Source organism: Sus scrofa, chromosome 3, assembly GCF_054392235.1.
Source record: "Sus scrofa isolate SSC_HxYL_T2T_F1_AM1 chromosome 3, Sscrofa_HxYL_maternal_Yorkshire_Landrace_v2.0, whole genome shotgun sequence".
Taxonomy (NCBI): Eukaryota; Metazoa; Chordata; class Mammalia; order Artiodactyla; family Suidae; genus Sus; species Sus scrofa.
The window spans coordinates 45,882,063-45,895,168 of record NC_139385.1 but is presented as its reverse complement, the minus strand read 5'-3'; the positions used below and the strand labels follow the sequence as shown (position 1 = coordinate 45,895,168).

The 13,106-nt window shown below is 54.9% G+C and overlaps 1 protein-coding gene across 5 annotated transcripts in view; it reads left to right on the top strand.

Moving 5' to 3' along the window:
- The window catches only part of PDPK1 (3-phosphoinositide dependent protein kinase 1), an 85,620-nt gene that overhangs the window by 40,071 nt on the left and 32,443 nt on the right, over window positions 1–13,106 (top strand). For all 5 annotated transcript variants that reach the window (XM_085018051.1, XM_085018050.1, XM_021086751.2 and 2 more), the window contains 4 exons: window positions 2,178–2,220; window positions 2,486–2,623; window positions 7,476–7,620; window positions 8,730–8,827. In XM_085018051.1, the coding sequence (XP_084874177.1) occupies window positions 2,178–2,220; window positions 2,486–2,623; window positions 7,476–7,620; window positions 8,730–8,827 (424 nt within the window). The remainder of the gene's footprint in view (window positions 1–2,177; window positions 2,221–2,485; window positions 2,624–7,475; window positions 7,621–8,729; window positions 8,828–13,106) is intronic.

Here is a 13,106-nt window from a genome sequence, read left to right as displayed (position 1 = left end):
ACAGCCACGCCGGATCCTTAACCCACTGAGTGAGGCCAGGGGTCGAACCCACATCCTCATGGATACTTTCAGGTTTGTTACTGCTGAGCCACAGCAGGAACTCTTGTTCTGGATGACGTATTCCTGATGTTGAAAAGCCTTGGCTGAAATTTGTGTCATCCTTGCGCCAGGGAAATGCCCGGGAAAGCACTGTGAGCCTGGAGGCTCCTTTCTGGCACTGTTGGGAATCCTGCAGCCTTTGGTCTCAAATTGCATCTGCTCCTCTCAGGTCTTTCTTATCATTCCTGAAATCCTTTTTGGGGGGTTGGGGGTGGGCTGGGGGCTGTGTCTGCAGCATGTGGAAATTCCTGGTCCAGAGATCAAACCCACGCCACAGCAGCGGCCCAAGCTGCTGCAGTAACAATGCCAGATCCTTAACCTGCTGTACCATAAGGGCACACCTGACTCCTGAAATAGAGACCACTTAAAATTAGGTTTCCAGGGGAGGGATGGAGGCCAAGAGGCAGTTCCTAGGCTGGATCCCAGGGCAGGATCTTCACGTGGAAGAGCCTGGTGCCGGAGGTGGGGAAGCCTGGCCTGCTGCCGCCCGGCCCCCTGAGGATGAGGACTCAGGCAAAGTGGACGACACATCCTACCTTACTCACTGGGGAAGGGGGCCGTGAGGAGATCTGCAGAAGTCACACAAGAGAAAGGTGGCAGAAATATCTCTTTCAGATAGGATTCCATTAAATACTGGTACTCTCACAGTTTTTTCTTCCTTTTTCCCACTTATGTGACGAGTGCGTGCTCCCGGGGAGAAGCTTGGCCTTGCATGAATGTATAACCCAGAGAAGGCAAGGCCTTTCCCAGCCTGCTCCCCTTCCCTCCTCAGCGCCCGCGGGCGGTTCACACAGGTCCCGTCTTCCACAAAGGGCTCTGAGGTCTTTCCACTCGAGTACACACAGTCCGAACTCATTCTTAGTAACTGCAGGGTGTTTGACACAGGGCTTTTCTCATGAGCCTGGGGAAGAATTCTGGAACGGATTATATCGCACAACTAGGGGCCAGGTGAACCTGGCCCGGGCCTCCTGAGCCCTTCCCGGGAGTCCACAGGTTTTCATCTGCTCTCTGGTCCTCAGCTGTCCCCCGTGGTGTCTCAGGGAAGGCCTTTGCCCCACCTGCCAGTGGTGGGGGCCACCCCAGCTCACTGCCAAACTGAGCTCTCAGGCCTTTGGAAGCTGGCATCGGGTTGTGCCCAGAGCTGCTCTGGAGACAGGTCTTTGCTGTGTTGTGTGGTGCTCTGTTGGTGCGCTGCCCCCAAGGGGAACTGAAGAATCGGTGCTCTGGAGAGGGCACAGCACAGAGAGTGGTTGTATCCTTTGGGGGCCCCGTGTGAGGTCGTCTCCTGTGCCCTTCCTCCATGGCGGGGGTAGTATTGACAGCATCCGAGAGTGGCATCAAGTGAAACGTATGCTAACAGTTATTGTAAATTCATGGTGGCCTTTCGCAATTAATACACACTGGGGACATGTCCTTAAAGTTACTTTTTAAAGAAATTTCCCAGTACACACCATGTGGAGGTATTATTTGCTGCTGCTTCCTGCGGTTTGGTGAGGGTTACACTAGTCTTAAGATGTTCCTGAATATATACTTCACTGCATCAGGGGGACTCTTGGCAGCTGATTAGGAATCTTCTGGAAAGAGTTGAGAGATGCATGTGTTTACTTTAACTGTTAGAACTTATTAACTTGGTCATTGATGTTCAGCTGCATTTGTTAGCACAGGACCAAAAGTACTTAAATGTGGAGTTCCCGTTGTGGCTCAGTGGTTAACAAATCCGACTAGGAACCATGAGGTTGCGGGTTCGATCCCTGGCCTTGCTCAGTGGGTTAAGGATCCGGCCTTGCCGTGAGCTGTGATGTAGGCCGCAGATGTGGCTCGGATCCCGAGTTGCTGTGGCTCTGGCGTAGGCCGGTGGCTGCAGCTCTGATTAGACCCCCAGCCTGGGAACCTCCATGTGCTGTGGGAGCAGGCCTAGAAAAGGCAAAAAGACAAAACAAAACAAAAGTACTTAAATGTAGTTTCAAGGCGGGGGCGGGATAGCCTCTGAGGTTGGTTGCAGGCTGGCTTGTCAGACGCGATGCCCTGGTTACATTGGGTGTTTTTTTCTTCTCTTTCCCCTTTTCTTCCCAAACCAGGTTGTTCTGGCCCGAGAACTGGCAACCTCAAGGGAATATGCTAGTAAGTACTACCTCCGGGGAGCTGGGATGCTGCCGTGTCTAGGAGGCAGGAAGCGTGCACCTGCGGGTATGCAGCCACCTGGCTGCCCCGTCCCTGAAGGTTCTGTGCTGATTTCAGGGGACAGGACCCCGTGGGCCTTAGAGGTCCCAAAGCTGGTGGGTGTGTTTTGTGAAAAACTTTAATTTGCCTCTGTTACTTTTCTGAATTGTGTCTTCAGTATTTTTCTCAACCATTTCCATTTGTAGTAACCTGCTTCTCTTTTAAGTTAAAATTCTAGAGAAACGTCACATTATCAAAGAGAACAAAGTCCCATATGTCACCCGAGAAAGAGACGTGATGTCACGCCTGGATCACCCCTTCTTTGTTAAACTTTACTTCACATTTCAGGACGACGAAAAGCTTTGTATCCTTTGAGCAGTTAGAGCCTTCTGATATCACGCCAGGGACCCTTTAGTGTTTGGGAACTGTGCCTCCACTTCTCTTTTCTCAAGTAGCCCCTTCCCTGGGAGGGAGAAGGGGAGCATATTCTGAATACGAATGAATTCACACACTTCGTTGGGGAACCCCTGGGACTGTTGACATCCATCCCTGGAGTGGCGCTTTCTTCAGGAGGCCTCGTCGTCATTTTTGAGATCTTCTGGTTGGAAGGCATTGTATTTGAGAGATTTCTGTTCTAACACTGCTGTTGCTGATTAGTTACAGGCATCCCCTCACTCCTTTAACCAGCGTCCCCGTGGTGTCTGTCAGGTGTTGAATGCGGAGCAGGGAAGGAGAGAGCAAGAATGAACTGGGCCTCTGGGGCTCCTGGGAGGCGGCACCTCTTTGGCCCAGGGGTGTGGGGTTTGACTGGAAGGGACATTCTACTGGCTCGGCTGCCAGGTGAGAAGTCCAGGGAGTTGCCCACAGCAGGCAGGCCTCTGCCTGTGCTCCGGCCTCCCTCCGCCCTCCCCGTGGCTATCTGGCTCTGCGGGGCTGAGCAGACTGCTTCTCCAGCAGGCACATCACACCCTGAGGAGCCTCTGCTTTACTCGGAGACATCTTGGGCTCCCTGGCTTCTCCTTTGATCCCTGGAGCACCGTCATCTTTCTCTTTTTGGCTCAGGGTTCCAGGAGACCCAGGGGCGCTGTGGCAGTCAGCGCGGGCCGTAGCTGTATGTACCCCTTGTCTCTGGGCCGTTCTGCGTGCAGCCAGGCCGGCCGCGTCTCCCCAGCCCCTGTGCTGCAGTTGCTCTCCCAGCCCGAGACCCTCAGCCTGCGTTGGCCTGGAGAGTCCGCCTGCAGGCCCAGCAGGTGCTCCTGCTTGACGATGGGGCTCGAGCTGCTGAATGGGGCCCAGAGCATCTGGCCCTCGGCCTCTGCATCTCTTCTTTTCCTCCTGCCCTTAGTTCTGCAGGGCCCCTTCCTCTCATCCCACCCCCTGCAAAGTGTGGCTTCCCCAGCCCCCTGTGGATGGGGCCTGATCGTCACCCCTTCCCTTCGCTCCACACATAGTCCTCCTGGGTTAAAACGGCGCTCCGTTCTTCTCGCCTTTTAACACCGGCTCCTCTGCCCGCTGAAGGCGTTCTTCTGTTTCCTGGCAGTGCTTTTTGAGTGCTGGGTGATGGGAAGGTGCTGGTGACGAAGGGAAGGTTCTGCCTTACCAGCCCCGCGTTTCCCTGGAGGAGCTGGATTTAGGAGCTGGTTGAGGCCTGTGTAACAGGCCCTGAGGGAGCCAGAGTGGTAGTGCCAGGTAGGGGCTGGGAGGTGGGCGTGTCGGAGCCGCTGTTTAACTCGGGGGTCGTCAGCCAGAGACCTGGCCCCAGCGGGGTGGGTGAGCTTACACGGAGGTGGGCGAGGGGGCTGGGCAGAGGCCAGCTTCTTGGGCCCTGGTGTCCCAGCAAAAATTTAGGATTTTCTTCTAAGTGTGGTGGGAAGCACAAGAGGGTCTCCAGCAGGACAGCCGTTTGTTGCCCTCGGGCTGCCGTGGGGAAGGCTCTCGTGGGTGAGCTGGGAGCACAGAGGCCAAGCGGCTCAGAGCCTGAGTGCACAGCGGTCCTGTAATTGACGCCTTGCTTGTCCTTACTGCCCTCCAAAGGATGGGCTGCTGGGTGGGGCCTGCAGAGGAGAGAGCAGTCAAGTCGGCAAGCGGATCAGGGATCAGGGGCGGGGGGCGGAGACCCGGCCAGAGAGCGCCGAGCGGTCCCGGCCCATGGATTGGCTCCCATGCAAGGAGCCGTCAACATGGCAGTTTGCGGGTGTGCAGAGGAGGCGCCGCAGCGGGTGTTTCCCAGCGTTTGCCCTGAGAGGGAGGCGGTAAAGTGGTCTAGTAGCCAGGGGCCTATGGGGCGGGGAGCTGTGTTCCTCGTGTGCTTGTGGTGTTCCGGAACGTGCGCCTCTCCACTGAGCCCTGTCTGCTGTCACTGCTCACCGAGCAGCCATCGGGACCTCCTCAGGACATCTGTATCTCACCTCCGAGGCCATCTCCATGTCTCGTCCTCCTGCTCCCTGGGACCCATGTGGCTGCTGCTCTCTGAGCCTGTGGGCTGTCTCTGCCTGGTTTCCTGGAGTGCGGGGCCTGGTCTTCCTGCAGGGCCCGAGGGTCTTGTGCGTGGGGAGGCTCCGGCAGGTGGCATAGTTGCATTCCTCTTCTCCCAGCGTCCTGTGCGGTAGCATCAGACACTCAGAGGCTGGATGAGTGAGCCTGCTGTCTAGTTGCTGATGGGTTTGGCCCGAATAACGCAGGTGGAGAGCATTCTAGGTCTTTCCCCAACGGTATCTGTTGCTTTTGATCTCTTAAGACAAATTGGAAAGCCTGCGAAGGTTGAAGGGCTCACTCAGCTCTGACAGAAGTGAGACCCAGGGCTTCTGCCCCCCTGGAAAGCCGTAGTGCCGTGCATTGTGCGGAAAGATAAAGGAAACCCTGTTGGAGGCAAAGCCCGGGGTGCACACCACCCTCCCTTTAGCCGCACTCACCCACCTCGGAGCCCGGGAGCGACTGGGGGATAACCCACAGCAGGACGGGGGAGGCAGAGCCTGGCGACCCCCTGCACACCCTGGCAACAGGCATGCAGATCTGGGAGGGGCCTTCTGGGCGCTGGCAGCCTCTTTTCTCTCAGCAGCTTCATCTTGACCGGCCTCAGTGCCTGTTTGCAGGAGAGGCACTGAGCTCAGAGAAGCTCTGGCGCAAGCCCCTGCCCCTGCTCAGGTGCGGTGCCAGGCTGACCGGAGCCAGCCGGCCGGGTCGCCTCGCCCTCCGCAGCGATGAAGCTGAGGGTTTCGGTGGCTCCTGCTCAGCCACTCTGTGTTCCTCCTCCACCTCCCACCCGCTTACCCTCGTGTGTCCTCTCTCGCAGGGTGGGGACAAGAGCAGTGCACTAGACCGCAGGAGGCCGGGCGCCAGTCCTGTCCCTCCTTGGCTTTGTGACCTTGAGTCAATTGCCTAACCTCTCTGGGCTGGGTTCCTCTTTAGCGCTCAGAGTGTGGGCGTTGGACGCATCAGGCTCTCAGGCTCCGCTGCAGGCCAGGGGAATTTACCTGCTCCGCAGAGAGCAGCTCCTCTCGCTGCCCTGGAGGGATGGGTTCCAGGCTGTGAAATGGACCAGGCGGGTCTGCAGGAGTGTTTCTAGGGGAGGAGGAATGCGTATGGTCAGAGAGAACACCGGCTTGACGCCAAGATCCTTAGCATCTGTCGTTTTTAAAACCTGTGGGTCATTTAGCTTCACAGCCCAGCAGGGAACTAGAAGTGTCCCTCACACAGGAAGCAGGAACTCGGGGGTGTGGTCAGATAAGGGGCAAAACCTGTGGAGCTGGAAGAGGCCCTGTGGCCACAGCTGTGGCCGAGCCTCTCACGGGGGCTGCGGGTTTCTGGGAGACTGCCCTCCTAAGTGGTGAGGCTCTGCGCCTGGTCCAGGTCCAGGTCCAGGTCCAGGCGGGGCTCCGGCCTGGGGTTGGGTGGGCCAGAGTCTGCGGGCCACTGGCGAGGAGGCCATGGACAGCAGCCTCCCCCGAGGAGGGGTCAGAGCAGGGTGGAGAGGGAAGGGGCCCTGGCAGGGACCCCCTGCCAGCCCTACGAGCAAAGTTGGTGTTTTGCTTCAGGTTCCTGTAAAATTTGTTGATCTGGTTGGGGGGGCTTGGGTGGCCACGGGTGGGGCCGGATCAGAGGCAGGTTTCCTGGTCTTCACGGTGCTGCAGCTGCAGGCTCCTTTCTTGGCTGGAGGTGGGGTGCCTTGGCAAACAGAAGAAGGGCGGGACACTGAGCACGGGTCAGCCCTCCCCCCCGGGAGCCGCTGCTTAGGGTGGGTGAGGACTTGGGCCCCCTGTCCCTGGGAAGCAGCGGTAGACTTCCGTTAAGAGGCGCAGATGTTCAGAACGTCCAGGAGGAAACAGTTGTGTGGGATCCACTTGTTGTTCTAACAGATAGTCCTCTTTGGAAAAGGGAGACTAGAGTAAAACCGGCCACACTGCAGTGGAGCCTGGGCGAAAGCTGGCTGGTTTCCTCAGTCTCTCCCCAGTGGGGTCCCATAAATAGATTGAATCCAGAAGTTAATCAGATGGTATTTCTCTTACTAAACTTGTCGCTTTGTGCTCGGAAGGGAGCGTTCATTTGAGAACCCCCCACCCCCTTTTTGGTCTTTTTAGGGCTACGCAGATGGCATATGGAAGTTCTCAGGCTAGGGGTTGAATCGGAGCTGCAGCCACCAGCTTACGCCACAGCCACAGAAATGTAGCATCTGAGCTGCCTCTGCAACCTGCCCTGCAGATCACAGCAACACTGGATCCTTAACATGCTGAGCGAGGCTGGAAATCAAACCTGCATCCTCATGGATACTAGTTGAGTTCTTATCCCGGTGAGCCACAGCGGGAACTCTGAGAAACCTGTATGTGAATTGACTGTTGGCGCAGCAGGTGGAGTCTGTCGGTGCAGCTTTGGGGGCTGTTAATGACAAAAGTATTTGGGCCACAGGCCGTGACCATCATTTAGTGGCTTCCCTTCCACGGAGCCCACAGATGTCTTCTGGGGATGGCAGGGTCCAGAGGGGCAGTTGGCCTGGGAGGCATGTGCTTTTGTATTTTTGGTGAGAAGGCCACGCTCAGACCCTGTCCTGGAGCCAGGCCAGAAGTCCCAGCAGAACCCGTAGCCTCGGGCTGCCCACGGCAGGGCAGTTAACTCAGGCTCCATGTACGTTCCCTTTTCATTAATTAAAAAGATTGCTCCTGGGCTGTTAGGGTTCGTTTAAAAGAATGACTTTTGCTCTTTCCCTTAACTATAGTATTTAGATTTTGGCCTTAGTTATGCCAAAAATGGAGAACTGCTTAAATACATTCGCAAAATCGGTTCGTTTGATGAGACCTGCACCCGATTTTACACGGCGGAGATGGTGTCTGCCCTGGAGTACTTGCATGGCAAGGGCATCATCCACAGGTACCAGCCGGGCTGCAGGCTCTGTCCCCAGGCCAGGCGTCAGCTCAGGTCGCTCTCGTGGAGGGCGGGATATCTCGTTGTAGAAACTAAGCAGACGGAGACCCCATCACCCTGACGGAGGCGTGTGGACCTGTAAACAGCAGAGGACGTTGGTCAGATGTTGTTGCCAATCTCATGATTCTCTTCTCCGTCTTGACGGTGTACTTGTAGGTTCTACATGTACTTATTTCAGGTCTCATTTTCCCTGATTTTTCTTTTTTTCTCTTTTTTAGGGCCGCACCCGCGGCATATGGAAGCTTCCAGGCTAGAGGTCGAATCAGAGCTACAGCTGCCAGCCTACACCACAGCCCCAGCAACGCGGGATCCAAGCCATGTCTGCGACCTACACCACAGCTCACGGTAATGCCGAATCCTTAACCCACTAAGCAAGGCCAAGGATTGAACCCACGTCCTCATGGATACTAGTCAGATTCATTTCCCGCTGCGTCACAACGGGAACTCAAGCATGATGGTTCGATGTATATTTATTTGAAATGATTTTTTTTTTTTGTCTTTTTTCTTGTCTCTTCAGGGCCACACTTTCAGCCTATGAAGGTTCCCGGTCTGGGGGTCGAATCAGAGCTGTAGCTGCCAGCCCACACCACAGCCACAGTAACTCAGGATCTGAGCTGAGTCCGCGACCTGCACCCTAGCTCACGGCAACGCTGGATCCATAACCCACTGAGCTGGGCCAGGGATTGAACCTGCGTCCTCATGGGTACTAGTTGGGTTCGTTAACCACTGAGCCACGACAGACACTCCTCTTGTGAAATGATTACCACAAAAGGTTTAAAGTCTATAGGTTAAAAATGATAGATTATACTTCAATTAAAAGCTCATTAAAAGGATAGATGTAGTTATGACGTGATGTAATTTCAATGTCCTCGTCATATGTGATTGATTTTTGTTCAGTGTTAACTTTAGGCTTAAGATCATAGATATTAATCTGGTCTTCTGGTTAAGATCATAGGTATTAATCCGATCGTCTTGTTTTTGGCCAAATTTAGAGTCTGTGATAATGTTACTGTTTTAAATGTATCGTCTCAAATGTAACCCATCTCCTTTCCCAGGGACCTGAAACCAGAAAACATCTTGCTAAATGAAGACATGCACATCCAGATCACAGATTTTGGAACAGCCAAAGTCTTGTCCCCAGAGAGTAAGCAAGGTGCGTGAGCGCTTCATTTCAGCAGCTCGCGGCTGTCGGTGCTCAAGCTCAGAAACAGCCTCCCAGGAACTGTTGGGTCGCATCGTGCTGCTCACTAGTGACAGCTGTTTCTCCTACCTTTGTTCTTGTAAAAGGGATGCTGGCGTTTTCACAGGGGAGGCCCCGCCTTTCAGCAGCTCTTGCTGAGGGCCCTGGCAGCTGGGCAGCGGGGTGGCGGGTGTGTGCCTGGTCTGCTTGCTGCAGGGGAGGGGGCTTCCTAGGCTTCCTGGGTTTGGGCCTCTCGGCCAGGCTGGGGCTAGGTTGCCAGGCGCTGTCTGCATGTTGTCACCGGCCCTTGGCTGCCTGCCGGGGCTCAGCCTCCCTTATCATCTTCCTAGAAGATGTGGGGGGGGGGCCCCACAGTTGTTCCTGGGGTCCCATGCAGGGGTGTCCTGCAGTGGGGTCGGCTCCCAGCTCTCCCTTCCTGTTGGCCTCAGGGTTTTACCAGGCGGGGCGGGGCTGTACACCATTGGCCCTGTGTCCCAGTGCCCGGCGTCGGCCTGTCTCCTGTGCGCAGCGGCCAATGACGTACAGAGACTCACTGTGGTGGCCCAGGCATGCCGATCTTAGTGAGTTTCTGTTGGGTTTCAGAATGACGGGGCTGGTTTTTACCTGCTGGTCAAGGGCATGTTTATAATGGCAGACCCCCATCCCCTGTTCCTCTGGGGTGTTTCCTAGATGGCTTAGGAGCTGCGCCAGCTCCATTTCCTGAGGAGGAGTTGCTGACTTGGGTCAGAAGAGAGCCCTGGGTGTCTTAGCCTCGGGCATCTCGTTGCCCTTCAGGTGTCTGTTGGATGGAAATCCAAAAGTCTGGGAGTAGAAAGAATGGCAGTTTAACCCCTGAAAATTCTCAGGTGTTGGGGTAGAGAGAAGATAAAGCCCTTTATGGTGAGGTTTGGGGGAATCTGAAGGCCACTGTGTGAGTGAACAAGTGACCTTGAAAACGAACCTCGGGTGCAGGGACACAGGTGATTTTTGGCGCTCCCCTGACCCGGGAGGCTGCTGGCTACCTGGTGTGGAAAAGGGGCACGGTGAGCACAGGGCAGCGTCAGGGAGAGCCTCCAGCGCGGGCGGCCTGGCCTTCTCCGCCCTGGGCTTGAACTGGGGCCTGTTTAACGACAGCGTGTTGGGCAGCTGCTGGGCAGCACCTGGGCTTTGCTTGTAGCCACGATGGGCAGAGATTGTCCTGTGCTGCTGGAAGGTGCCCGCTGGCTTCCCTTCTGCAGGGTGCCTGATCTTTCTTTTCCAGGCCTTTCCAGCCCTGTGTTTTCAGGCGGAGGGTTCTTGTCCAGGTTCTGTCAGTTAGTGCTTTAATCTCTGCACACACACTCATTGAGTCATGGTATCTTAGATTTGGGACCTTCTCTGAAAATCTTTTTTTTCTTTTTCTTTTTGGGTCCACACCTGTGGCATATGGAGGTTCCCAGGCTCGGGGTCAAATCAGAGCTGTAGCTGCCACCCTACACCACGGTCATGGCAGCGCCAGATCCTTAACCCACTGAGCGAGTCCAGGGATCGAACCTGCGTCCTCTCTGGATCCTAGTCATCCTCTTGGATACTAGTCAGGTTCTTACCTGCTGAGCCATAAGAACTCACTTCTTTTGAGAATCTTGAAACACCTGCCCTTGAGGGGCTGAAGCAGAACTTGTGATCAAGGAAGGCGCTCTTATTTCTTCATGAGCCTGGTCCCGCGTGCCTGCTTTTGTGACCCTTCCCACCCGTGCGGGGCTCTTGCCTGGAGGCGCACCTCCCAAGCTGCGGGAGAGTCCCTTGGCACATGGGGAATGCACAGACCTTGACCTGCTTGCTGGATTCGCTTCTGTTGGGTCGCAACAGTGTATTGGCCGGTAGGCCGTGGCCGTGGTCTAGCCGTGCATTGGTGTGTGTGCCGTGGCGTATCTGAGGTGGCCCAAGATGGAGGTGAACCAGGCAGGAACCTCTCTGTCCCTGAAAGTTCCCGTCAGGCTGCTGGGCATCTCGTATGACCTCCTGCGGAGACACCCCAGCGTCTGCCAGGCCCGTCAGTCGTGGGAGTCGCCTACCTCAGCATCTACTTGGTCCTTTTTTCTTCACATGGATTTCCTGCAGATCTGATATTTGCCCCAGGCTAGTCCTGTTGCCCTGTAGCCATTGAAAAAAGAGAGAGAGAGAAGAATGTAAATGAGCTTTTAAAAATCTTTCTGGAAGCTTTAACATAGTAAAACAGGGAGAATGACTTCTCTATGCCAATGAGTTGGCTTTTTTTTCCATAGAGGATAAGGGGAAAACATGTATAATTATGTGAGTGAATAATTTTGGTGACTTGCTCTCATTTCGTTTGAAGTGGTTTAGAATCTTAGAGTTTATTCCTGCTTTTTAAACTTTTGTGCAGAGATGGTTTCCTCAGAATACCTCAGAGCTTCCAGAAGGAAAGGCCCAGGTTTCTTGGCTGTGCTTCGAGCATGTTTTGCCTCCTAGTGAGAAGCAGGTTGTCTTCTCGGACCCCTGTCCCGGTGGGTGGCTCCTGGAAGGGGGTAAGCCCTGTATCCCCCTCACTGCCCCTCGTTGGGCGAAGGGCCAGGTGGGTGCTAGCAGGGCAGCCATGGAGGGACCTTCCAGCATAGAGGACTCATGACTGCTCATCTTGCACAGGGGTTCCACACAGACAGCTGCTGAGGGCAGCTTCACCATAGGAACTAAGCCCCTCATCTGGGGCTGTGTCCCTGGCCTCTGTCCTCTTTGCGAGAAGCTTGGGGAGCTCAGGGTGCCCCAGATGTTCAGCCTTGTGGTTCGTGTCTGGAAACCTGTCTTGAGCTGGGCAGGCCTTTCTGCGTGACATGTAGGAGGAAGGGTCGGCAGGTGGGAGGGGCTGCTGGAGAGGCGGCCGAGCAGGGCGGCTGCAGAGGCGGAAGCACCATGCCTCCAGCCGCACCCATGCAGTGCCCCGCTGGGGATGGCCGTGGTCCAGACCCTCAGACTGGCGTTGACCCCCCCCACCCTGGTGTGCTGTGAACTGGAGACCCTCTCTCGGCCTCTGCCGTGCCACCATCTACACTCCAAGCACAGCTCTCAACCACCAGGAAACAGTCTCTTCCATGGTGGTGGTTATTTAGTCATAGCTGTGATGCGTGGAGTATTGTTGCTTTTAAAATGCAGAATAGGAGCTCCCTTTGTGGCTCAGTGGTTAATGAACCCGACTAGGATCCATGGGGATACGGGTGTGATCCCTGGCCCTGCTCAGTGGTTTAAGGATCCAGCGTTGCTGTGGCTGTGGTGTAGGCCGGCAGCTGTAGCTCTGACTGGACCCCTAGCCTGGGGACTTTCATTGCTGTCGGTGCGAGCCTAAAAAGCAAAACAACAAAACCAAAAGCAAAACTCAGAGGACCTGGTATTGTAAAAATGCAAACCACACTTGTGACCTGATTCCCACCATCATTGATTTGTTTTCCCTGTAAATATTTTAGTATTTATCAAGAAATTATAAAGCTACTTTATGGAGTTCCCGTCGTGGCACAGTGGAAACGAATCTGACTAGGAACCATGAGGTTGTGGGTTTGATCCCTGGCCTTGCTCAGTGGGTTAAGGATCCGGTGTTGCCGTGAGCTGTGGTGTAGGCTGCAGATGCGGCTTGGATCTGGCATTTCTGTGGCTGCGGTGTAGGCCAGCAGCGGTGTAGGCCAGCAGTTGTAGCTCGGATTAGACCCCTGGCCTGGGAACCTCCATAGGCCGCGAGTGCAGCCCTAAAAAGACAAAAGACAGAAAGAAATTGTAAAGCTGCTTTAAAAACAAAAACAAAAACACGACCATATGATCATGCCATTCTTTTTTGCTTTTTAAGGCTGTACCCTCGGCATATGGAGGTTCCCAGGCTGGGGGTCAAATCGGAGCTGTAGCTGCTGGCCTACACCACAGCCACGACAACTTGGGACCTGAGCCACGTCTGTGACCCACACCACAGCCACAGCAACACCGGATCCTTAACTCACTGAGCAGGGCCATTGATCAAACCCTTCTCCTCATGGATCCTAGTCAGGTTCGTTTCCACTGAGCCACAATGGGAACTCCACCATGCCATTCTTGTACATAAAAAAATTAATACTAATTGCTTAATCTCAAAGTATTCAGTCAGTCAGTCAGTAACCGTGAGGACGCAGGTTCAATTCCTGGCCTCGGTCAGTGGATTAAGGATCCAGCGTTGCCATGAGCTGTGGTGTAGGTTGCAGGTGTGGCTCGGATCTGGTGGTGCTGTGGCTGTTTTGTA